The sequence below is a fragment of the Sciurus carolinensis genome, chromosome 10 (genome assembly GCF_902686445.1).
Source record: "Sciurus carolinensis chromosome 10, mSciCar1.2, whole genome shotgun sequence".
Classification (NCBI taxonomy): Eukaryota; Metazoa; Chordata; class Mammalia; order Rodentia; family Sciuridae; genus Sciurus; species Sciurus carolinensis.
In genome coordinates, this window is record NC_062222.1 from 29,592,905 (window position 1) to 29,618,219 (window position 25,315).

At 43.1% G+C, this 25,315-nt stretch overlaps 1 protein-coding gene across 2 annotated transcripts in view; it reads right to left on the reverse strand.

The window, feature by feature from the left end:
- The window catches only part of Dchs2 (dachsous cadherin-related 2), a 257,300-nt gene extending 232,404 nt beyond the window's left edge, over positions 1 to 24,896 (reverse strand). For both annotated transcript variants that reach the window (XM_047567605.1, XM_047567604.1), the window contains exon 1: positions 22,591 to 24,896. In XM_047567605.1, coding sequence (XP_047423561.1) covers positions 22,591 to 24,615 — 2,025 coding nt within the window. In that variant the 5' untranslated portion in view covers positions 24,616 to 24,896. The remainder of the gene's footprint in view (positions 1 to 22,590) is intronic.
- Positions 24,897 to 25,315: the final 419 nt, after the last annotated feature.

Below are 25,315 nucleotides of genomic sequence, written 5' to 3' on the forward strand. Positions count from 1 at the left end.
CATCACAACAATAGACAAGAAATGGAAACAACATAAGTGTATGACAACTGATAAATGGACAAAGAAAATGGGGTACATACACACAATGAAATAGGACTCAGGCACAAAAAGACTGAAATCCTGTCACTCGTGACAAACTGGATTGAACTGGTGGTCACTGTATTGTATCAAATAAGCCAGGAACAGAAAAATATATACTGCAAGACCTCACTCTTATGTGGAATCTTAAAAAGTTGATCTCATAGAATTTGAGAATAGAGGGGAGGGAAAGATGGGTACCAAGGTAGAGTTATATAGAAGCCAGACACTCTGGTGTGCTACTGCACAGTAGGGTGAAAATAGACTGATTACAGATAACGATAATGTTCTGCACACTTCAAAAAGCTTAAAGAAAGCATTTTTCAATATTTTCACCATGAAGAAATGATAAACGTTCAAAGAGATAGACACATTTAACCTGATTTAAACATACAACTTATGCATGTATAGCATCACATGGTACCCCATGAATATGTAAAATCTTTATTTTTTACATATCAGTTGAAAAAAATTTAAGATTTTAAAATCTGCAGAGCCAAATAGATTCAAGTCTATCTGCACTCTCCACTTGCTGTCTCCCACTGAGTGCATAACTATTAATAAGTCAATTCATATTCTACTTAAAAGGATTTGGAGAAGTGCTTCATGAAATTGGCATTCCTCCAGAAATAAGCAGAAACGCATCCACTATCATTATTCTTTCTTTAAGTTTTAAATCAGTTTGTTTATTTTTCAAGTTTGTGAATAGACAGAATCAACTACAAAGTTAAAATATTGCTAACTTCTCAAACCAGCTACCCCATTTGAGGGGAGCGATGAGGAGAGATACACATGACTTTTAGCAGGTTAAGGGGCCATGCAATGGATTGTTAACTTGAGACATTTGAGAAATAAGAACACTCTAGTAATATTTCTGCTAATATTCAACATTCATAAACTTCATATTCTGACAGCTAAAAAGAGATGCTGACAAAGATCATGTTTTTCAAGTGAAATGAAAAGATCTATCTGGTACTAAATTACAACATAAAAAAGGATATTAACCGTCTCACTGTTTTATAATGTTTATGAAATTTCAATGACAGCACTGCCTTTCAGAAAGTTATAAGAGCGTGAAAGGTTTTAGACAGACCTCACAGTCACCCTGTAGAATCTGCCCAGTTGCTGAAGCAGTCGACACTCATTTATGAGGATACCATGTAGATCATTTCATTTTATCTTTGAGCACATTCCATTGTTATTGTGTGCCAGGCAATTTTGCAAGCACTTAGCAGTAAGCAAGATAAATAAGGTCTCATCACCATCTCCTGAAGCTTATTGTGAGCAAGATGAGCAAGGGAGCAAATGTACAACTATTACCTGGGTGAGGAGTCTAGATACAAGAGATTTATTGCATCATGTGTAAAATGTATGGGAGACTTAACTAGCAGTGGTCAAGGTGGGTGTGCTCAGATCGTCAAGGAAGGCTTTCCTAAGGGAATGATGTTGTTAAGGAGCCAGTTAAGAGTTAGCTGGAGGGCTGGGGTTGTGGCTCAGTGGTAGAGAGCTTGCCTAGCATGTGTGAGGCACTGGGTTCGATTCTCAGCACCACATATAAATAAGTAAATAAAAAGTAAAGGTTCACTAACAACTAATAAAAATATTAAAAAAAAAAAAAAAAGGGTTAGCTGGAGGAGAGGGACCAAGGCAGAGAATAGAAGAACCAGAGTCTATTAGTGAGCTTGACTGCCACAAAAAAATACCATAGATTGGGTGACTGAAATGCAGATATTTATTTCTCAGAATCCTGGAGGCCAGGGCTGGGGAGATGGCTCAGGTGGTAGAGTGCTTGCCTTGCAAGCACAAGGCTCTGGGTTCGATCCCCAGTACCGCCAAAAAAAAAAAAAAAAAAAGAATCCTGGAGGCCAGAGGTTGAGATCAAGGGGCCAGCATGGTTAAGTCCTGGTGAGGGCCTCCTTGCGGTGTCCTTACATGGTGGAGAGGGAGAGGGTCTTCTTACTTATAAGGACACAAATCCCATTATGTAGGCCCAACCCTTGTCTAAACCTAAGTACTTCCCCAAAGCCCCACATCCAAATACCATCCTGTTGGGGTGTAACATTGAATGTTGGGAGCATGATATCATTCCATGACACAGACCAAAGGCCTGAGGTGAGGAAGAGCATGGGGCCCTCGTGAGATCGGGGCAGGGCAGGAGAGGTCCCCCAAGCAGGGGCAGAGAAGCACATAGAACGGTCTGGAAAGGATTTTGAACTTTATCATAGAAGTACAAAGCCATGTAAAGTTTTAAGCATGAGTAATATTATCAGAACTGTGTTACAGATGACTTTAAAGGAAAGAAATTATCAAAGGAAATGTCAGCTTCTACCAAATAGAGATATTTGGGCTCCAGAAACTTCACTCACAAAAGAGAAGAAAGAAAGAAAGAAAGAAAGAAAGAAAGAGAGAGAGAGAGAGAGAGAGAGAGAGAGAGAGAGAGAGAGAGGGAGGGAGGGAGGGAGGGAGGGAGGGAGGGAGGGAAAGATAAAAAGAGAAGGAAGTTCTACTCAGATGAAAGGTTTTTGTTTTTGTTTTTGGAATATTAAATTTTAGTCTTAATGATTTGTTAATAATCTTAGGTGTTTCTTTGCATTTGGACAGAACTTGCTGAGGATCAGTTTTCCCCAAATGGGCCGCAGTGACTCAGCTAAACCCAAACATGGAGAGAAATATTATCTGCTAATTCACAGAACTGATTTCTATTTCTACTTTGTCATGAAGGATTATCAGTTTTCAGTCAAAATTCAAAAATTACAAATATATAAAATTACTTGTTTTCCCTGGGTAAAGCTGAAATATATGGCTTTAAACTGTTAACATTTACTACTATTAGCTCTAGTTAGTCCAAGAAACAATCAGTAAATCTTTGCTGCTGCATGTAATAGCTGCAATTGAATAATAATATATTATAAATAGAGTAAAATTCTGTAGGTCTAATTTTCAATGAGCTCTTACTATTAATTCTTAATCATTTGAATCTTATTGAATTAAAAAATGAAATTTAAGGAAAATCAGGAGTTCTGCTTCTGGTTTGGCCATGCCTACCAAACCTAACCTCCTGCATGTAACAACTATAAATTGAATAATATAGAAAAAAAAATTGTATCAAGTCTCTAAGGACTGAATCATAGCAGTCAGATTTTCACAAGGGGTCAACAATTGGAAGAATGGATTGGGATAAAATGGGTTTCCAGTATTTTAAAGTTTCTTCCTCCCTTTCTCCCCCCCCCCGCCTCCTCCTCCTCCTCCTCCTCCTCCTCCTCCTCCTCTTCTTCTTCTTCTTCTTTCTTCTTCTTCTTCTTCTTCTTCTTCTTCTTCTTCTTCTTCTTCTTCTTCTTCTTCTTCTTTTCTCTCTCTCTCTCTCTCTCTCTCTTTTTCTCTGTTAATTTGAAATAGGTCTCAATCAAGGCACCATGCAGTAGTATAGCTAAAGCTACAACAGAAACACATTGTCTTTCTGAAGGACCTTTACACAGTAGGTAAGAGGGAAATTCCAGAGAGGGACACCAAAGACTTTTGAATAAGACCCAAATTCTGTAAATGAAGTGCCCCAATTTTTTACTAACCCCATCATGTGCATGGAGTAGATCGCAAACATGGAGTTAGGAAAAAATAGACCTGAAATGAGATTTGCATAGGTGCTTGAAAGTCAGAGTTTGCAGTTTGAGTTCTAACCAAGTTAACTACCCACTTAAACAAAAATATCAAAAACTATTCAGAAGAGGCTGGGGTTGTGGCTCAGTGGCAGAGTACTTGCCTAGCACATATGAGGCCCTGGGTTTGATCCTCAGTACCACATAAAAGTAAATAAATAAAGTTATTTTGTCCATCTACAACAACAACAAAAAATTTTTAAAAACTATTCAAAAGAATATAACAGAATCTAGAATCTCCACAACATACAAAAGGTATCCAGAATACAAAGCAAACTTATTTAATATATACACAAATAGGAAATGTGATATACTCACAAGAACAAAAAAGGAGGTCAATCCCAGGATGACTCAAATGTTGGAAATGACAGAAAAACCTTTAAAGCAGCTATTATAGCTACTGAGGTACAGAAAAACACTCTTGTAATGAATGAAAAGATAAGGAATATAAGCAGAGAAACAGAAACTGCAAAATAGAACTAGAAATTCAGTAAGTAAAAAGAAAAAAGCCACTGGAATAAAAAGTTTGGCAGATGGATTTAACAGCAGATTGGTGACAAGGAAGATGATAGTGAAATAAATGCTAATCATCGGATCTGAAGAATAGATAGGAAAATTATCAAGAAGAAGTGAACAGTCCCAGGCCTCAGATCGAGACTTTGTGTATGTGGAATCTCAGAAACAGAAAATGAAGAATGAGACCGATAAATAATTAAATCTAAAGAAAAGGCAGCTTCTCAAAAGATCCTTATTTGTATGTGGAATAGGCTTAACTTTCTCATTTAAACAAAAAAAGAAAAGTTATCTTCACAAATTATAAACAAAAGTAGTAACTACATTTCATATGTCAAAGTACATTTAGAGAAGAAAACATACAGTCGCTTTAAGATATTATGACTTTAGATTAGAGTTGCACTCCTCTTTGTACAGGGCAAGAGTGAATATTACCATATTCCAAAAATAATTCTTTCCTGTAAAAGGTGCTAAGATTCAAAAATCAAGGTCCATCTACTACATTTGTTTTGTAGTGCTCAAAGTATACTGCAATAATCTTCAAATCTTACATTTAATGCAAACAAGTAAAAGAACTGTCAAACACCAATTTATAAATTGCCCTTTCTGTCACCTCTTTTCTTTACGGTAGAGGTGATGGAAGTGGACTAGACATAAGTATGATAATGAAATTCTACACAAAAAAGTGCCATAAAAATTCTTGCAAGATGAGTCCAGGAAATAGGTCTGCCAACACTGAAAGGTTGTGTTCTTGCTGATGCATAATGTAACAGGGCAGCCTTTGTATTATTTTTAACAGTTCGTACTTAAAATAATCTGTACTTCAAAGGAGAGTAAACAGAGTATAAGCTTAGATTACTCTTTTCCTCACAACTTGGTTCTTGTATAATAGATATTCTTAGGAGCTAGACAAGTCAATCTCTATGTAAACACTAACTTCCTCTGGGTTTCCAAATGCAGAATTCTGCAGAATATACAACATGAGAAGCTTCTAACTAGACAACTGTTCAAAATTAAATAGTATCTAAGTCCATTTACAGTAAGCCTAAAAATAATATTTAATCTCTCCAAAACATAGCCATAGCGATGGCTAATTCTACATGGTTACTTAAAATGGAAACAAAAATCTTTTAGAATAATCTGAAAAAAGATCTTCTAAACGTAGAGGACAGTTCCTTGTAGTAACTGGATTATTGGATTAAGTATCATCAGTAATCAAACTGTTCAGAAATTGCCTCAAGTTCTGTTTTGCTCTTTCCTCTTTGCTGTCCTTGTGAAAAAGAGCTATACTACCAGTCTTTCTTGCTTTTGGTCACAACACATTCTCCAAAAGCATCAAGTGAATGGTATTTTCCTGTCTGAGGATTCTGTATGAAATAAACCAATAATGTCATCAATGCAAATACCACTTAAAACTACTACAATCATTTAAAATAGAAAAAAGGTTTTAATATCTGTAAAGTGAGCACAAATACATAATTTACTTGATTGCATAAGGCATGTCAAATATCAAGCATATACACAACACAAAAATACAACTGAAAAGTTTTATGTTATTTTATTTTAATAATGTTTTTAAACTTTCCCATATTAATATGTGAAAGGGGGTTTAAGGAATGGCTTGTGTTGTTCAACTTTCTTTAAGAGGTATTCAAATAAGTTTTAATTGATGTCCTTTTTTCTGCTAGTAAATTCCCTACAATAAAAGAAATTAATCAATGACTTTATTAGCTCCATGCTCAATAAATGTTGTTAGAGGGCACTGCTAATGGCACTGCTCTTCTCTACTGAAAGGAAACTCAAAATACTTCTGTCTCCCCTTCATCCCACTTCTACTCCATGGGAAGGAGCAGTTCTCAGAATAACCAATAAGCAATGATGACATGAGTCGGTCACAATCCTAGAAGTCAATATTTTCCTCCTTTATTTTGTTCACTTTTACCTCAGGAGTCAAAAGAGCTACACATTAAGTCTGGCATCACCTCTGTCCTGGGAAATACCCGTGACCTTGGAAGACCAGAGAAGTACCCAGGGTAACAGATGCCATGGACGGCTAAGTGTCCCAGAGATGATCTGTGGCAGAGTGCCAGGGAACAAGCTACTCAGGTGGTGCTAGTCCTTACTTTTAACCATGAGCGCCAAGGCATGGTCAAGTCTCATATGGTTTCTGTCTAAGAGTTCTAGGTAAGACCCTAACTAAATTTGGAACTAAATTCCTGGCTAGGAATTAAGACAATGCATCTTCCTAAGAGTGTCATCTAGGTTCAGGGTCTTACCTCTAGCCATTTAACATGACTAGGCATTGGAATTTTTTACAAGGGACTGATATTTCTTTCTTTCACTGTCTCTTAGCTCCTCACTTTGAATCAAGCTCAAGTGAAGATGAGAATAATGATACACTTTCTTGGGCATTTACCATTTGTCAGTCACATCACTATGCACTGAATGTACATCAACTGATCCCCACAGTAACCCTAGGAGGTAACCTATTGTCATTACTATTTTCTGGATGGGAAAAATTGGGCTTACAAAGTTTGGAAACTTATTTAAGGGCCAGTTACGAAGTGACAGCTGAAATTTAAATCCATGTTTGTCTGACTCGAAAGTGTAAGCTTTGCTCAAAAGATGGCTCCTCTATCCAAAGCAAGAACACCTGGAAATAATTATTATTTCCTACCAAGCCTCTTCCATCCTCTCTACCAAAGAGCTTTCACACACTTCATCAGTGAGCTATCTGAGAGCTTCATGTTTATGGGAAAGTGGTAAAACCTAAAATGAAGTTAACAGTCTGGGCTTTTAAAAGGAAATCCAAAACAGAATTGTTAAGAAAGATATGGCATCCTACTGCATAGAAAGGCACGTGTAGTAAGCTCAAAAGCCATCCAGTAAAAAAGTAAAAGCGGCAAGGTTATCTAAATTATAACCCACCCTAAGTCATGTTGTGTATTTTGTGGACATCCTATCTTACTTGATTCAAATATTTCTTCTTATATGAAAGATAAAAGTTAATGGTTCCCATCAATGATGGGATGTAACATTAAGAAATGGTCAATAATAACTCTCATGAGTCATTTCTTATACTTCAGCAGTGGCATTTTCTTCCCTTCTTGACACTAGTAGATGGGAAGAAGACCCTTGCTGCTCAAGAGATGAAGCAAGGTACTAAGTCCATTGGAGAGACACCACACACTCCACAAGACAGAAGCACAGGTTTCCAGAATTCTTCTTGGAGTGGGAACGGTATTCACATATGCCCCGGCCTGAGTAAAGACATATCAGCAGACAGTTGATATCAGTCATTACAGGGCACTGAAGAAGGAAATTGAGCAAAAAGAAATAAGACTTGATTTGCAAATGCACCAAACAATGGGAGCAGCATCTTACATGCTAAAGAGAAGGAACAAGCATAGAGACAGAGGTCAAAGATGGAGGATCAAGGAATCATTAAGAAACAATGTCAGAGAAGATGGGGAAGGTGAAATGTGGAGGGTGGGTGGAGGGGTTTGATTTGGACAAGGAAGAATCTCCTAGTCCTTAGAGACTGAAAGGTACAGAGGCAAAGGTCTGACAATTGCAAGTAGACACAAGTTTGTTCTCCCTTTCTGGGTTCTGTGGAATAGGAGGCATGATTACCTTCAAGGAATAAAGGTAGCAACATATAACTCTGCAAGAGAATGAAGTCGTGGGAGAGATGCTACAGTGAAGGCTATGAAATTTCTAGTAGAAATGAGGGCTTGGCTGATGCCACACACTGAGTGGAACCAATCTGAGTGGAATCACTCGTAATTACTCCAGCAGCTCTGCACAGTCCCAGGTGGGCACGAAAATAAAGAGCACACACTGCATACAGCTGGACTGATCCAACAGCAGTGATATATATTCAGTAATGGAAGATGGAGGGCTAATTTGGTAAATGGAGAAGTCTGGGCTAGACAGAGGAGGAACTGAAGCAAGAAAGGACTTAGATACAAGGAGGTTAAAGAGAAGAGTAAGGGACATTTAAAGTAAATAAAATTCATAAAGTAAATAAAATCAAAGACTGAAAAACTTGGAAAGACTAGGAAACTGTGATCAAAGATTAGGATATGAGTTGAAATTTCAGCGATGGATTAGTTAGAAGATTCCAGATTATCCAAGAATCCCTCTTCCTGGGGGATATGGTTCTGGGAGCAGGATCAAAAATAAAGACATCAAAACTGGGTCACCTGAGGGAGTGGGAGGCTAGATTACCTGCACGAAAAGAGCTATAGTGGAGACAAAAGAGCCTAAAAGATTGTCAATGTCCTTGGTGCCTATGAGGGATTGTCTAGGTCTATAGAAAACAGGAAGGAGGGGAGGAGAAGCTAGCAGAGCCAGATAATGCACTCCTTGATCCCAGAGAGTGTGGGGGACATGCTAAGTATCTCAGAAGGAGCACTGAAAGCTCAGAAAGTGAGCTAAAATGCCAACTACGTCTCTGGGTGGTGATTCGGGGACTTGGGAGAACACGCCAACAGCAGTCACATCGTAGAGACCTGCCCCCCAACATCACATGCATGCAAGACCTTCCCCCAGCTAGTATCCTCAGTCATCAGCCCTCCTCTCATTATCCTTACGTTCACATTCATGGCTTTAATGATCCCCCACCTTGGTCTCCCTTCCGTACTGTAGTTCTGAATCTCTAAATGGCTTCGAGATATCTTTTCCAGAACTACTGGCCACTAATTCATATCCAAACTATTCACAACTCAACTGACTGAGCATCTTTCTCCAAAACTCTCACCTTCAGGTTTTCCTATTCCTCCCACTCACCCAAGCTGAAAATACACATCCTCTTTGGCTTCCTCCACCAGTTCTCCCCTCACACCTCATTTAAGCTCTGCTAATTCTCCCTTTATAGGCCAGCCTTCATCACCCTTCTCCACCATCCCCCTAGTTCACAGCTGAACATGTGCTATGACAAGTCTCAGGACCCTCTTCCTGGTTTCCCTGCTTTCTTCTTTTTACTCTTTAATTCAACACAAATTTTCCTAAAACTTTATATGCATATGTCAATCTGTACTCAAAAACCTTCCATATGCGGGGCATGGTGGAGCACTACTATAATCCCAGTAGCTTGGGAGGCTGAGGCAGGAGGATCATAAGTTGAAAGCCAGTCTCAACAACTTAGCGAGGCCCTGAGCAACTTAGTGAGACCCTGTCTCAAAATTTAAAAAATAAAACAGACTGGGGATGTGGCCCAGTGATTGAGCACCCCTGGGTTCAATCCCTGGTACCAAAAACAAACAAACCTTTCCATATCTCTCTGTTATGATAGGGAGGTGTTTTGAGGTGTCCCCCAAAAGCTCACATGCAAGACAAATGCAGGAAGGTTCAGAGGAGAAATGATTGGGTTGTAAAATTCTGAACCCAATCAGTGAATTAATCCCTGATGGGATCAATAGAAGAGTTAGGGTGTGGTTGGAGGAGGTGGGAATTGGGGCATGGCTATGGGGTATATATTTGTATCTGGAGAATGGAGTCTCTCTCTCTCTCTCTCTCTCTCTCTCTCTCTATCTCTCTCTCTGCCTCCTGATGATTCAAGCTGCTTCCCTCTGCCACACTCTTCCGCCATGATGTTCTGCCTCACATCGATCCCCAAGGAATGGAGCCAGCCTTCTATGGACTAAGACCTCTGAAACTGTGAGCCCACAAATAAATTTTTCCTCCTTTAAAATTATTCTGGTCAGATCTTGCAGTCACAGCAGCAAAAAAGCTGACTAAAACACTTCCAAATACTTCCATAATAAAATAAGAAAACACAGCAAGTCCTTCATGGGCTATCCCCTCCCATGATTCATTATAAGAACAAGACATACCAGGATTATTCCAATCCATAGATTCCCATGGATTGAATAGATTTTGACTTAATTCATATCTGTGATGTGATAATGTTCATCTGATCCACTTTAACCACCAAGTATATATTCCTTTTACTTGAACGTTTCAATCCAGTAAGAATTAAATAAACTGGCATTTATAAAAATGTTCTAGCATGATTTCCCTAATGGCCTATGAAAGTATAAATTATTTCCTCTGTTGCTCAATTTTAATTTATAATTTATAAGGTGAGGGACCTGTTAGTAGAAGTCTAGTGTTTAGTTGTTAATAAAATTAATTTATTGTCAGATTTCAATCTTACTGATCGAAAATTCCCAAAGCCCATACCAAATGATTCTCTTGTAAAGCCAATTATGCCTAAAAATGCATTACACATTTTTACACACACACACACACACACACACACACACACACACAGAGAGAGAGAGAGAGAGATCTGCAGTGATAGTAGAATGCATTCATGACATGTTGAAAACAAAAACATATCAGAAGACCCCTCCCTAATCTACTGGATAAAGAAAACGTTCCCACCTCCAAAGTTCCTTAACTCTAACTATACCTACCTCTTTCTACCATTAGATATGGATTACATCTGATCTTTTCAGCAACATGTTGCTAAACTGAATTATGACATATTTGGAGGAGGGACTATGACCAGAAGAACAGAGATTATATATGATGGAGTCATAATTGAACTCTATGTAAAGTGCTCACTAATTTTATGTCATCTCAACTAATGGTTCCAAGGAGTAATAACCAATAAACCAATTAAAAAGCATGAAGACATCCTCCAGAGCATAATCATGCCCTGCATACCTGAAGGAGGCACAGGTGCTAACACTAAGTTTAACTCGGGTGTGTAGTGACCTAAGGTGAACCCCTGAGAATGAACAACCACCATGCCAACACCTTCATGCAACTCAGATCATATTATCTAGTCCCCTGAGATCTGTGCAGAGCTTTTATAGTTGTAGTTGTTTTACCAAATAATCACTACCAAGAGATCCTCTGAACCTTCCTTAAGATAGGCGACATAGTTTATGAGGAGATGTTACAAACTTCTAGAGTCAGCAGATACTAGCTTGCATTGCCAGAAGTATATACATTTAACTAAAAACCTAAAATACAACTTAAACTTTTTTCTGCTCATTTATTTATTTTTCAATGCAAGGGAATGTCTATTTGGAATGCCATTTTTTATTAGTCCTTGTTTTTGTTGTATCAGAAAAAACACATTCTTTTTTTAAAGTTTTAGCAATAGTTTCCTCATTTCCAGAATTCTGGCTTACTGCAACTTAATAGTATATAAAACATGTATTGAGCTCTTACCATAAGTCAAACATTGTTCTAAACATACATGTATTAATCCATTATCCACAGAACAATTCTATCAAGCTGACACTTTCTATCCATATTTTGTAGAGGAGGAAATGGAGGCAGAGTCAAAGATGACATGACTAGTAAACAGTGGAACCAAGATTAAACACAAGCACCCTGACCCATAGGCCATATTTGTCATTACTGCATAGTGCCTAACCATAACCTTTAAAACTGTGAACACCCTTTCATGTAATGTCATTCATCTTTAATTCCAGAATGAAGAACTAGACAAAGCAACTGTCAAGTTACATATTGACAGTAGCCAGTAATATATCCCATGGATTCTAGGTTATATGGTACTATTATTACATATCTTAATACTATCTGATTATGTTCCCCAAACTGGAAAAGCAAGCAAAGCCAGCTGATTGGTTTGGGGTAGCAGTTGGGTGCTTTGTGGGGGCAGAGAAAAGAAGGACATCAAATGACACCTGAGTATGCATATACAAATATGTAACAACCAATTCCACTCTTATGCACAAATGTGATGCACCAATTCTAAAAATGAGAAAAAAAATTGAATCAAGTTCTATCTGATGATAAAAACACCTTTGTTTAAGTGGGGAAGTAATGACATCTAAGTCCATCTAGAGTTCCTAAAAGAGATCCTTGAAGGGAGAGGCATCTATAGCACATACTGGGAACTAAGGTCTTAAGACAGATAACTAGCAAAGATGAAAATCATTAGGTGATCTAGACAAATTCTGGAGATGAGAACAAATGACTGCCATGGAAATTTACATTTCCAGTGCATGGATAGGTTCGATTCACTTAAAGGAGACAAAATAAGATAAACATACAGGTCATACAATTGTATAAAGGTCAAAGTTGGTGCACATTCTATAAATATGTATGTAAGGTAAACAATAAAAGTATGTTAGTGTTAAGGTGAGGGAGACAAAAACTGCTATGCAGGCAAAACCATAAAATCCCAAAGAATCAATGATAAATATATTGAGGAAATAAATAAATCAAATGTACATGCAATAAAATGCAAAACATTAGCTCACACATTGGAGAGTGGAAGTCTTGCTTGAAGTTAGCCATTTTAGCAGTAATCTGAAGAAAGGAGAATCTTTCAGACAAGACATTAGAACTGGGGGAGCCCCTGATTGTCTGCAGAGGGGAAACACTTTCTGTCTAAACCATGAAAGCATCAAGAGAGTGAAAGGAACCCCTGAGAGGTGAGTTGTAAAGAAGGGACTTTCCACATGGGAGCAAGTAGGGAGAAAGGAATTAAGAAACCCAGGCTCATGCCTATCAAAATTGTGTTAGTCAGCTTTCCTTTACTATATCAAATACCTGAGATAAGCAACTTACAAAGAAAAAAGTTTTATGTGAGATCAGTTTCAGTTCTTGACCAACTGGTTCTGTTGCTTTGGGTCAATGGCAGTGCACCATGGCAGCTGTTCAGAGCAAAGGAAAACCCAATGGCAGGCAAGTGGGGAGGGAAGAGACCTAAATCCCACCATCCCTTTTGAGGCCACAGTTCCAAGGACCTAAAGACCTCCCACTAGGCCACACCTCTAAAAGGTTTCACCACTTCTAATATTGCCAAGCTGAGGACCAATTCTTCCAAGGACATTTATCCAAATCATAGCAAGAGTTATAGAAACTCTTTCGATTCTTTTACTCTGGGTAAAGCATGTTTCAAATAACAACTTTTAGATAAGTAAGGTTATACCATACTGTAAAAGTAGTTTTCATGACTGCATCCATCTTCTTAGTCCTTTGGGTAAGTGGGTAACAATAACCTCCATCCCTTTCTCTAGCATGATTGGACACTGAGTTGCTAGGTTGTTAAAAAGTGGCTTGAAGGTTAATTAGTGCTCAGTGCCAAAGCAGATGAATCCACAAATATCAGTGACAAATACTATCAAAATGTATTTATCTCTCTGTCAGGGACCAAGAAGTTCTCATTCTGAGAACATTCTGACCTTTACAATAAGCAGCAGCGCCCCTCCCCCCTCCTGGCTGATAATTCTGACAGTTGGCGCCCAACGTGGTTGGCTCGAGCCTTTGTTTGAGAAGCGAACGCTGCCCTCTGGGGAAGACTTGGCCAAGCGGGATTCGAGATCGCCTCGGTAAACACGACCGGGAGTCAGATCCAGGAGGAGAGTGAGGCCAGCGCAAGGTGAGTGACGCACCATGGGACAAGCAGTTTCGTCACATGATTTGTTTCTGACGGGTCTCGAGGAGGCCCTCAAGACTCGGGGAGCGCGTGTTAAGAAAAAGGATTTAAGATCATTCTTTTCATACATAGAGGATTTGTGTCCTTGGTTTCCCCTCGAGGGGTCAATTGATGGTAAAAGGTGGCTTAGAGTAGGAGACTGCCTCAAAGATTATTATGAGACTTTTGGTCCTCAAAAGGTGCCTGTCACTGCCTTTTCTTATTGGAATTTAATTAATGAGATTCTTAAAAGCTCACCCTTTGACAGTGGTACTTTAAAACTTGTAAAGATTGGGGAGCAGGCAATGCAATCCACCTCTCGCCCCCCATCAGCATGCCCTTCGGTTAGTATTCAGATGCCCCCTACTCAGCCTTCTCAGGACCCTGGGACCCTCCCAGACCCCGGGAACCTCCCAGACCCCACCTTACCAAAAAAGTCCCCTAAAAGTCCCCCTAAGATTTATCCGGTTTTAAATCCCTATGATGACGTGACCCCAGAGGAGGAGGCTACCCTGGAGGAGGCAGCGGCTCAATACCATTCTCCAGACCCGCCACCTCTTAAAAATCCACTTCCCACTTATACACCCCCTGCCTTTCGTGCTCCGGCCCCTCAGGGACCTACTGCCCCCCAGACATTTTTTCCCCACTTCCCTTGCCTAATCTAACCCCTTTACGCGAGTCTCTCCAACATAGGTGGGAACAAATCCAACTTTTAAAAGAACTAAAAGCCCTTGATGCCGAGCTTCGCTCACTGGCCTTGGGCACGGAGTTAACACAAACTGGCCCAAGACCCCTCAATACTCGTAAGGTGAAGCCACGTGGTCAGCCTGTTCTTGCCTTTCCAGTCACTCGCAGTCAAGCAGATCAGCCCGCACAAACTGAAGCAGAGAATTTAAAAGGAAGTCAGGAAGAGGAATCAGGGGAGGAACAAGAGGTAGAACCAGAGAGGGAACAAGAGGAGGACCAGGAATCAGGGGATGAGGAGGAGCCCACCTCTGGACAGAGTGGAGCCCTTGGTTCTTATAAAAGGCTGAGCCTCCGCTTTCTTGAAAGACTTAAAAAGGCTTCTACACAGTATGCCCCACTGCACCTTATACACTGGCCTTGCTAGAGAACCATACTACACAGTGGCTCACCCCTAATGATTGGAAATTTTTGGCCCAAGCCACCCTCAGTGCGGGTGACTTCCTGTTGTGGAACGCAGACTTTAGGGAATACTGTCGGGAAACTGCCCAAAAAAATTCAACCAAGGCTTCCTCTAAATCCTGGACCTATGTTAAACTAGTGGGTAATGCGCCATTTGATACTAACCCTAAACAGGCACGCTTTCCTACTGGGCTCCTAGCACAGGTTCAAACTGCTGGTTTGCAGGCTTGGAGACGGCTCCCTCAAAAGGGCTCGGCCACCACCTCCCTAGCAAAAATTCGTCAGGGTCCTGACGAGCCTTACAGTGACTTTGTTGCCCGGCTTAATCTAACTGCGGAGCGCTTACTTGGACCAAGTGAAAACGAGAGCTCCTTTGTAAAATATCTTGCCTTTGAAAATGCCAACCCAATATGTCAAGATGTACTTCGGCCCCACAAAGATAAAGGGGACCTTTCTGACTTCATTAGGCTGTGTGCCGGGGTAGGAACAGCCCATGCCATGGGTCTCGCCATTGGTGCCGCCTTCACCAAGGCCCTTCACCACCGTGGCCCACGTACTTGCTTTACTTGCAAACAACCTGGCCATTTTGCGCGAGACTGCCCAACAGGGAGACTGGGTCAAGGACCCATATCTCCTCAAACAGGGACTAAACCACCTCCGCTCACCCTTTGCCCTAAATGTGGTAAAGGTCGCCACTGGGCCAAGGAGTGTAGATCCAAGACCAATGCCCTTGGACAGCCTATTCCCTCTAACTTCTCGGGAAACTCCTCTCGGGGCCAGCCCCTGGCCCCGACCACCCCCAGAGCAAACCCAGGGGCAATAAGGTTTGTTCCCTCTCAGACTCCCAACCCAATCCAGGCTCCCTGTCCTTCTCCACAATCACCTCCCTCCAACGTGCTACCCCAGGCAGCACAGGATTGGACCTCTGTGCCTCCACCGATACAATATTAGACTCTATGCAAGGACCCCAAATAATACCCACTGGGGTTGTAGGCCCCCCTCCACCTCATATGTGTGCTCTTATTCTTGGGAGAGCTCCTACCACCTTACAAGGTGTTCAGGTCTTCCCTGGCATCATTGATGATGATTACACTGGAGAAATTAAAATACTGGCCACAGCTGTTAACGGAGTAGCTGCCATCCCTGCAGGAACAAAAATTGCACAATTAATACTCCTTCCCCTCAATTCAGGAAATTCACCAGGAAACACAGCCTCTTTAGGTTCCTCTGATGTGTATTGGGTCCAACCTATCTCCCACAAAAGACCCACTCTTACCTTATTTATTGAAGGAAAGAAATTCCAAGGGATCCTAGATACTGGTGCGGACGCCACAGTTATTTCTCAAAAATATTGGCCATCAGAATGGCCCCTCACCTCATCACTAACTGACCTTAAAGGAATAGGGCAGTCAAGAAACCCCTTAGTTAGCTCCAGGGTGCTTAATTGGACTGACACAAAAGATAGCACAGGGAATAAAGGAACCGTTACCCCCTTCGTTGTTCCTGATCTCCCTGTCAACCTTTGGGGACGAGACATTCTAAGCCAAATGAAAGTTATTCTTGCTAGTCCCGACTCTTTAGTCACTCATCAAATGCTTCGTATGGGCTTTATCCCTGGTACAGGCCTTGGAAGGCTAGGACAAGGACAGGTTGAGCCTGTACAGCCCATACAAAAAACAGACAAATTTGGACTTGGGTATGTGGATTTTTAGTGTCGGTCCCTGACCCTCCTGTACCCCATGCAGACAAAATTATTTGGGAAACTCAAACTCCTGTGTGGGTGGATCAGTGGCCCCTTACCCAAGAAAAATTAGAGGCTGCCTCCATGTTAGTACAGGAACAGTTGACAGCCGGCCATGTGGAACCCTCAACCTCACCCTGGAATACTCCTATTTTTGTTATTAAGAAGAAATCAGGCAAATGGCGCCTTTTACAGGATTTGCGCGCTATCAATAAGGTTATGCGCCCGATGGGGGCATTACAGCCAGGCATCCCTACACCGGTAGCTATTCCTAGGGACTATTATAAAATGGTCATCGACTTAAAAGATTGCTTTTTTACTATTCCTTTACATCCTGATGACAGACCCTATTTTGCTTTCAGCCTCCCCCGCATCAATTTTCAGGGCCCTATGCAAAGATTTCAATGGAAGGTCCTTCCCCAGGGTATGACTAACAGCCCTAGTCTTTGCCAAAAATATGTTGCTCAAGCAGTAGACCCTGTGAGAGAGCGGTGGCCACAAGTTTATATATTACATTATATGGATGATTTGTTAATTGCTGCACCTAATACCTATGATCTTAACAATTGTTATTTGGATCTCTATAAAGCCCTTACTGCCTTGGGACTTCAGATAGCCCCTGATAAGGTTCAAACACAGGACCCCTACACCTACTTGGGCCTCAAACTTCAAACTAATCAAATTCAAATCCCTAATATACAATTGCGTGTGGACCATCTCCACACTCTTAACGATTTCCAAAAACTACTAGGGGATATCCAATGGCTAAGACCATATTTAAAACTACCCACCTATGTGCTTTTGCCTCTTAATGATATTTTAAGGGGAGATTCTGACCCTTCTTCTCCTCGAGAGCTTACTCCCGAGGCACGGCAAGCATTAATTCAAGTCACAGAAGCCATCGCTCAACAATTTGTTACACAAATATCTTATAACCTTCCTTTGGTTTTGGTTATATTACACACCCCTCATACACCCATGGGACTATTCTGGCAGCGGGATCCACATTTTAAAAATAAGGGTTGCCCCTTGCTCTGGGTTCATTTGCCCGCCACATCCTCTAAAGTTATTGCTGTCTATCCTGCTCAGGTAGCTTCTATCATTATTAAAGGTCGCTTGCTTTCTCAACAACATTTTGGCAAAGCCCTGATAACATTCTGATTCCATACACTAAGGATCAAACCCAATTTTTGCTACAGACGAGGGATGAATGGGGTATTGCTCTATCAGGCTTTTTGGGAATAATCGATAACCACCTTCCCAATGACCCCCTTTTGCATTTTGCTCAGTTACATCCATTTATTTTTCCTTGGGTTACTCGGAAGGCTCCTATTCCACAAGCCCTTACTGTTTTTACAGATGGCTCCAGCAATGGCCGTGCAGCCTTTGTTGTTGATAATCAGCCTACCACCTTTGACACTGCTTATCCATCAGCACAGCTTGTAGAATTGTTTGCTATAACACAAGTCTTTATGACATTTTTTGATAAACCTATTAATATTTATACAGACAGTGCTTACATTGCCCATTCTGTGCCCCTATTGGAGATTTCACCCGCCATTAAGGCTTCCTCCAACGCAGCCTTTTTGTTTAACCAGCTTCAACAACTAATTCAGGCTAGAAAACATCCATTTTTCTTAGGACACATTAGAGCACATTCTGATCTTCCCGGTCCCCTATCACGGGGTAATGCTCAGGCTGATGCAGCCACTCGGTCCCTTTTCCCAGTTCTTATTGGATCCATCCAAGAGGCCACAGATTTACACAAACTTCACCACTTAAATTCTCAGAGCCTTCGGTTACTCTGTAAAATTACCAGGCAACAAGCAAGGGAAATTGTAAAAGCGTGTCCTGCTTGCGTTGTCTCCCTTCCTATTCAACATCTGGGTGTTAACCCTCGAGGATTACTGCCCAATCAGATTTGGCAGATGGATGTTACTCACTTTCCTGAATTTGGGAAAACAAAGTACATACATGTTTCCATAGATACCTTTAGTGGCTTTATTTTTGCATCACCGCATTGCGGAGAAGCTACCAAGGATGTCATTTCTCATCTTGTCTCAGCCTTTTCCATAATGGGAAAGCCAGCACATATTAAGACAGATAATGGCCCTGCATATACCAGTACCAAGTTCAAACAGTTTTGTGCCACTCTTCAAATCTCTCATACTACTGGAATTCCATATAACCCTCAAGGTCAAGGCATTGTGGAACGTGCACACCTCACCTTAAAAACCTGGCTTACCCGCCTTAAGGCCTCTTCCCTTGCATTTACCACTCCCAGGGATCGCCTTAATCATGCATTATTTGCTCTTAACTTTCTTACCCTAGACAATGAAGGACATTCGACCGCAGACAGACATTGGCATCCCTCTTCTAATTCTGCTCGCCCATCTGTTATGTGGCGCGATCCTTTAACAAATAAATGGAAAGGCCCAGATCCCGTCCTCATTTGGGGACGAGGCTCAGCTTGTATTTTAGATCAAGAACAAGCAGCCCCAAGATGGTTACCAGAACGCCTGGTCAAACAGGTCAATGATTTACCACAACCCAGGGACGGAAACCTTCCCCCTGAGGATGAATCTTCCTCTCTTATAGATGCAGCCGACAATCTATGCGAAAAATCCCCTGAATGACAGACCCTGTGACTGCACACCATTGCTTCTCTGGATAATGGCTGCCTGTTCACTGCTCTCCCACAGCCATGCAGGACTTGAGGACCCTGCTAAGGTCCCCTCCTTTGCTTGCTGCTTATTGTATCTATAGGTCCTTTGATATTCAACAAGATCATGGCTTTTCTTAAAGCTCAAATTGAGGCTATACAGGCGAAACCTATTCAGGTTCATTACCATCGACTGGAGATGATGGATCGTGATGGTGATCTTAAAAGACCATCACCCCTGTGAGCTGAACTGGACAGCCAATGACGGGTAAGATTCGTAAGAGCTCATACCAACCTAAGACAGGAAATGAGGGCTAGAGCCTCATTATCCAATGACGGGTAAGGATGTTGCTCTATCACAGACAACCTAAGACAGGCGCAGTTCCCGAGGGATTGTCACTCCAGCCTTATACCTGTTCAGGCAAGCTGTGCCCCCGTCTCGCCACATAACCTCTATCACCCCCTTAAAATATGGCTATCGAAAAATGGTCAATAATTTTATATAAGAAAGGGGGAAATGTCAGGGACCAAGAAGTTATCATTCTGAGAACATTCTGACCTTTACAATAAGCAGCAGCGCCCCTCCCCCCTCCTGGCTGATAATTCTGACATCTCTCAAGAAGGATCTGATGTGATACAGATTGCCTGGTTATCCTTCATTTAATTCCTATGTTCCTTTATATTTAAAATCTTGGGGAAGTTCCAATCCAGACATGAGAATATAAAAGATTTCAACCTGTACTTGGGGAGAAGAGGAGCTACTGCCTGTGCTGTGTTGGTAAGAGGTGCAGCAGTAAAAGCGAAAAAACCCCAAGGATTATAGACAAAATAACCACCAAGATATACGTATGCATCTGAACACTCTATCAATCTAGGCCTTGTCTAAGTGTTCTGCAAAAGGTTATAAAATGAGGGGCTGGGATAGTGGCTCAGTGGTTGCTTAGCGTGTGTGAGGCACTGGGTTCAATTCTCAGCACCACATATAAATAAATAAAATAAAGGGGCATCAACATGTAAAAAGTTTATAAAATGAAAATTTATGTAAATTTACTGGCAAGATAACCAATAAATGCTCTCCTTTGTGTATGGCCATATATAGAGATAGAAAAAATAGATAGATAGATGATAGATAGATAGATAGATAGATAGATAGATAGATGATAGATATAACCACTAAGACACCTCAAAGGATAAAGGGTTTTGGGAGTTTTGTTTTGTTAATTAGATGGCTTACAGGGAATCTAGGGGATAATTTTCCCCCTGTTGCTTCTCATTTTGTTTTTGTTTGATTTTGACAAAAGAGACTTGAGTAGACATGAGTTCTAAAGAGGGAAATTGGCATAGAACAAGGGAAAAGATACACAGTTACAAAGAATTTATATCATGTCATTAAATAGAGCCTTAGAAGAAAGGAGAGACCATGAGGGACAAGAGAGGAGGTTAGTTTTTGCAAAATTTGTAAAAAGAAAGAGTGAGAGAACAAGGAGGTAGATAAAATACTCCCGTGCAGCTCACCTGAAAGTCAGGGACAGAGTCTGCTAGGGGGCTTATGGAACACAGGAAGTTCACACAGCTGCTGGGGAGAGGCCCCCAGAGCCCAGTGAGTAAGAGGGTTTCTGCATTTCTTGAGGGTCTAGATTCCTGGAATTTCCAGAAATTCTAATCAGCACTATGTGATGCCATCTGCTACAGTGCTTGGCAACCTGGAAAGGTTTTGTGAAATTGTTGAAAATGCAGTCGTACACTGGAGTCAAGTTCATCTCGCTGTGAGGGTTCCACCACATACTGAGTTACTATAACAGGATAAACTGACACCTCAGACCTCACTATTTTAGAAACAAAGCTAAAGACAGGTTTTAATCAAAAGTCACAGTTAATTCATCCTGCTGACTTTTCTTTAAATGGAGCCAGGTTGTACCATTTTCATGCCCAGATCTCTAGGGGTTTCCATATAGAAAAAATCTTGGACATCACCTCATTCAATCCTTCACCTGATATGATTTCATTTTTAGAAATCCAGGGCAGAAGTTGTCCTTGGACTGGGCATCCTTAGGCTGCTCTCCATGTGTTGACCTCTTTTACAGGACACCTGAGACCACATGGCTGAGCTCTGGCTAATTCCATCTTGGTGGAAATAATACATCATTCCCAGATCTAGCTCCATCTTAAATGGAGGATAACCAGCCCATCTACATCACATCAGATCCTTCTTGAGAGATAAATACATTTAATATAATATTATACTATTATATAATATTATATAATATTACAGATATCTGTGGATTCATCTGCTTCAGCAGTAAGCATTAATTAACCTTCAAGTCACCTATTAATAACCTTGCAACTCTGTCCAATCACACTACACAAAGGGATGGTGATTTTTGTTACCCACATGCCCAAAGAATTAAAAAGATAGAAGCAGTCATGAAACTAAGTTTTACAATATGACAGCACCTCACTTACCTAAATATTATTATTTGAGACATAATTTATAAAGCTAAACCCTCACCCTGCCTTACTGAGAACCAGAAAGTAAAGGTTGCAGTCCAGGTCTGAAAACAATCCAGGCTGAGAGGTAACTAAAACTACAGGCTCTATGTATTTACTCGAGTTGTCTTGGAGTAAATAAGTCAAGTTTAAATATTTGGTAATGTCACTTTAAAAAAGAAATAGGAAATGGGAAGCAACAGGGAGGGGCGACTAGAATGGGACAAAATAGTACATTCTGACAATGATGGTCAGATCAGAACTCTAAAGGACAACACACCCAAATCAAAAAGCAATGTATAGAGTCCCGTTTTATAAAGGATGATTGATGCCTCAGCATCCTGAAACCTTCCTGGACGTTCTCAACCCACAAAGGATGCTAAAAAGATAACTGGAATTCTTCAACCAACTTTGTAAGTTTCTAGAAAAGGTAAGAAAATGTGGAAGGAGTCTCTGGAGATGGTTACTCAAAACAGTTTCAGTGTTTAAAGACATACACTTGATCATTTGAAAAACTCATTCATGATTAGTACCTTATGCCTTGATATGCCACTAAAAGGTGCTCAAAAAATGTAAGACACTGCCTATTGCATGCTACCTGACTTAGAACTGGGTGGTTCTTCCCAAACTGATGTGGGCATACACACCAACATGAAGAAAACTGGATTTCCATCCAGATCCAAATGTCTGACAGGACCTTGGAGATCATACAGCCAAGACCCTGGGAGAAAGGGTCAGTGATCAAAAGGCATATATTCATTTCACTGTAAAGAGTGATCTACAGCCCATGGTGCCTGTTTTCGGGGCCAGGATATAATCATGCATAGCACAGTTCTCTAGGCAGACTCACACCCTCTACATCCCTTCCAGGACCCGGAAGTTAACCATAATGTGCACTCACCTGCAGAAAGCAGTGTCCAACTGGGGCATGCTCTGCAAGGGTGGCATTATACACCTGCCTCCGGAAGATGGGCTCGTTGTCATTCACGTCATCCACGGTGATGCTCACCAGACAAGTGGCAGAAAGTGGAGGCTCTCCAAGGTCCTGGGCCACCACTCTCAGCTCTATGGTCTCCTGGGTCTCTCGATCTAGAGTTCGTATAGTGCTGATGACTCCGCTTTCTGGATTGATGGTGAATGATGGCTCGCATTCTGCACTGGGCGACAGGGCCTCTGGGTTGCAGAGAGTCAAGAGTTGGAACAGCGCGTAGCGCAGCCGGGCATGATCAGTGCCAGCCTCATCTGCATCGGAGGCGCTGACCCACACTACTGCAGTGCCGGGGGCCGCGGCCTCGGACACAGAGGCCTGGTAATGCTCCTGGCTGAAGCGAGGCGGCTGGTCGTTGAGGTCGGCGACCCAGAGCAGCAGAGTCTCCACGGTGCTCAACGGAGGAGACCCCGAATCAGTGGCCACTAGTCTCAACTCATACAGATCACGGCTTTCCCTGTCCAAGGGCCCCTCGACGCAAAGGAAAAATACTCCTGGAGGACCACCTGGTCGCAACGCGAAGGCTCCCTCCCCGCCCTCTAAGGACAGCGAGATGCTCCCTCCCCCAAGGCCTACTCCAAGCTCCCCCGTGACCTCCTCTTCCTTTTCTGGGTCGCCGTCTGCATCGGACACCGAGACGCGAGCCACATAATCTCCAGGTCCAGCACCTTCAGAGACGCGGGTCGCGCCTCCCTCAGTAAGGAACAACAGGTGAATAGCAGGTGGGTTGTCATTCACGTCCAGTACCGCGACGGATACGCGCACTGTGGCGATCTCTGGCTCTACGCCTCCATCGCGGGCCTCGACCACCAGCTGGTGCCAGGCCTGCGCCTCGCGGTCTAGAGGTCTCTGTACCCGCACCACGCCGCTCAGCTCCTCCACAGTGAAGTAGGCCGCATCACCCACTGGTCCGCCACCTCCTCCACCAGCCCCCGGCACTTGCCGGGCGCGGACACTGTAGCGCACCTGGCCATTAGGTCCCAGGTCTCGGTCTGTGGCTCGCACACGACACACCTCCGCGCCGGGCTGGGCATCCTCACGTACTACAGCGCGGTACTCGCCCTGCTCAAAAATTGGCGGGTTGTCGTTCTCATCCAGCACGCGCAGTTCCACGAGCAGGCGACCAGTGCGCCGCGGGATGCCACCGTCCCATGCTTCAATCAGCAGCTCGTGTGCAGCCAGCTCCTCACGGTCCAAGCGCCGCAGCAGCACCAAGTCTAGGGGTTCCAGGGGCAGCGACGGTAGTGACCCCGGAGTCCCATAGCGCAACTGGAAGAATGGTCCTCCGGGGTTCTTAGGCAAGTCGGACGACTGCACCAAGGTGTAGCCCTGTGTGCTGAACAGCCCGGCGTCTGGATCGTGGGCACCTGGCAGGCGGAAGGCAGTACCTGGTGGGCTGAGCTCGGAGACGTCTAGTTGCAACGAGTCCCGGGGAAAGCGGGGCGAGTGGTCATTCACGTCATTGACGCGGATCTCCACCTGCACCACAGCGCCTAGCAGCGTGGCAGCCACGAAGCTGTAGTGGTCCCGCAGCTCGCGGTCCAGACACCGTGCTGTGCGGATAATGCCAGTGTCCGGGTGCACGTGGAAGTCGTCCAGCAGCGGAGAGTCATCGGAGTCCTCCGACAGAAAGAAACCGCCCCCCTCCTGCTGCTGCGAGGCTGGCAGCCCGGCGCGAATGTCACCGACCAATGTGTCCGGCGGAAGCCCCTCGTCCACGGAAAGGCTGAGGTTAAATACCTGGGCGGATGAGCCCGAGGACGCCCAAAGCCACGCGTGCACCAAGAGGCCGAACAAGGAGCGCTGCGCCCTGGCGCGGCTGCCACCGCCCGGCATCCCTCGGAGTGACCCTCTCCTCCCGCGAAGCAGTAGGCGCTCCCAGACGGGAACTCCCCGCTGCTGACGCCCTTCGCCCATCCTCCTCCCAGAAAGGCTCATTTCTCCGCGACCTCCTTGAGAAGGCTCCGGATAACTGCCAGCTTGCGGCGGGATCGCGGAAAAATCCCGGAGCTTCTTTCAGTGTCTGAGCCAAAGAAGAAAACACTTTGGCAAACAAACCAATAGACCCAGGAGTTCCCGGGGTTACATCAGCAACTGGTGCAAACGTCCTCTGTCTGCAGCACACGCAGACGGGAAAGCTGTAGCTGTTCTGCCGCTGCAGCCACCTCTTCAACCCCTGGATTTCTTTAAACGAGTCTCATCTCTTTTTCTGTCTCCTTTTATTCATTTTACATCTGTTCCTTGTTCTTCTCGGTTGGTTGTTTCCCCCTGGTAAAGTCAGGTGCATTATTTCCTTTGCCAAAAAGGAGGAATTTATTTAAAGCGCGCACGCACCGAGAGGATGGGGATCGGGCTGGGAAGGGGGTGGAGTAAGGGCGGGGAGGCCGGGAGTGAGGGCGCTGGGCGCGAGGGAAGGAGGGAAGGAGGGAGGGGCGGGTCGACTGCGGCCCTGTTGACTGCTCCGGGGGCGGTTGCTCCCCGCGGCGTCTCCGGACGCGAGGACCACGCAGCTACCGCTCGGATCCCGCCTCTGCCGCCTCGCTCCCCTCCCAGCGCGTGACGCGGCGCACAGGAGGGCGAACTCCAACCCGGGAACCGAGGCTTTGCAGTAAGACAGAAGAGGAGCAAAAGGAAGGAA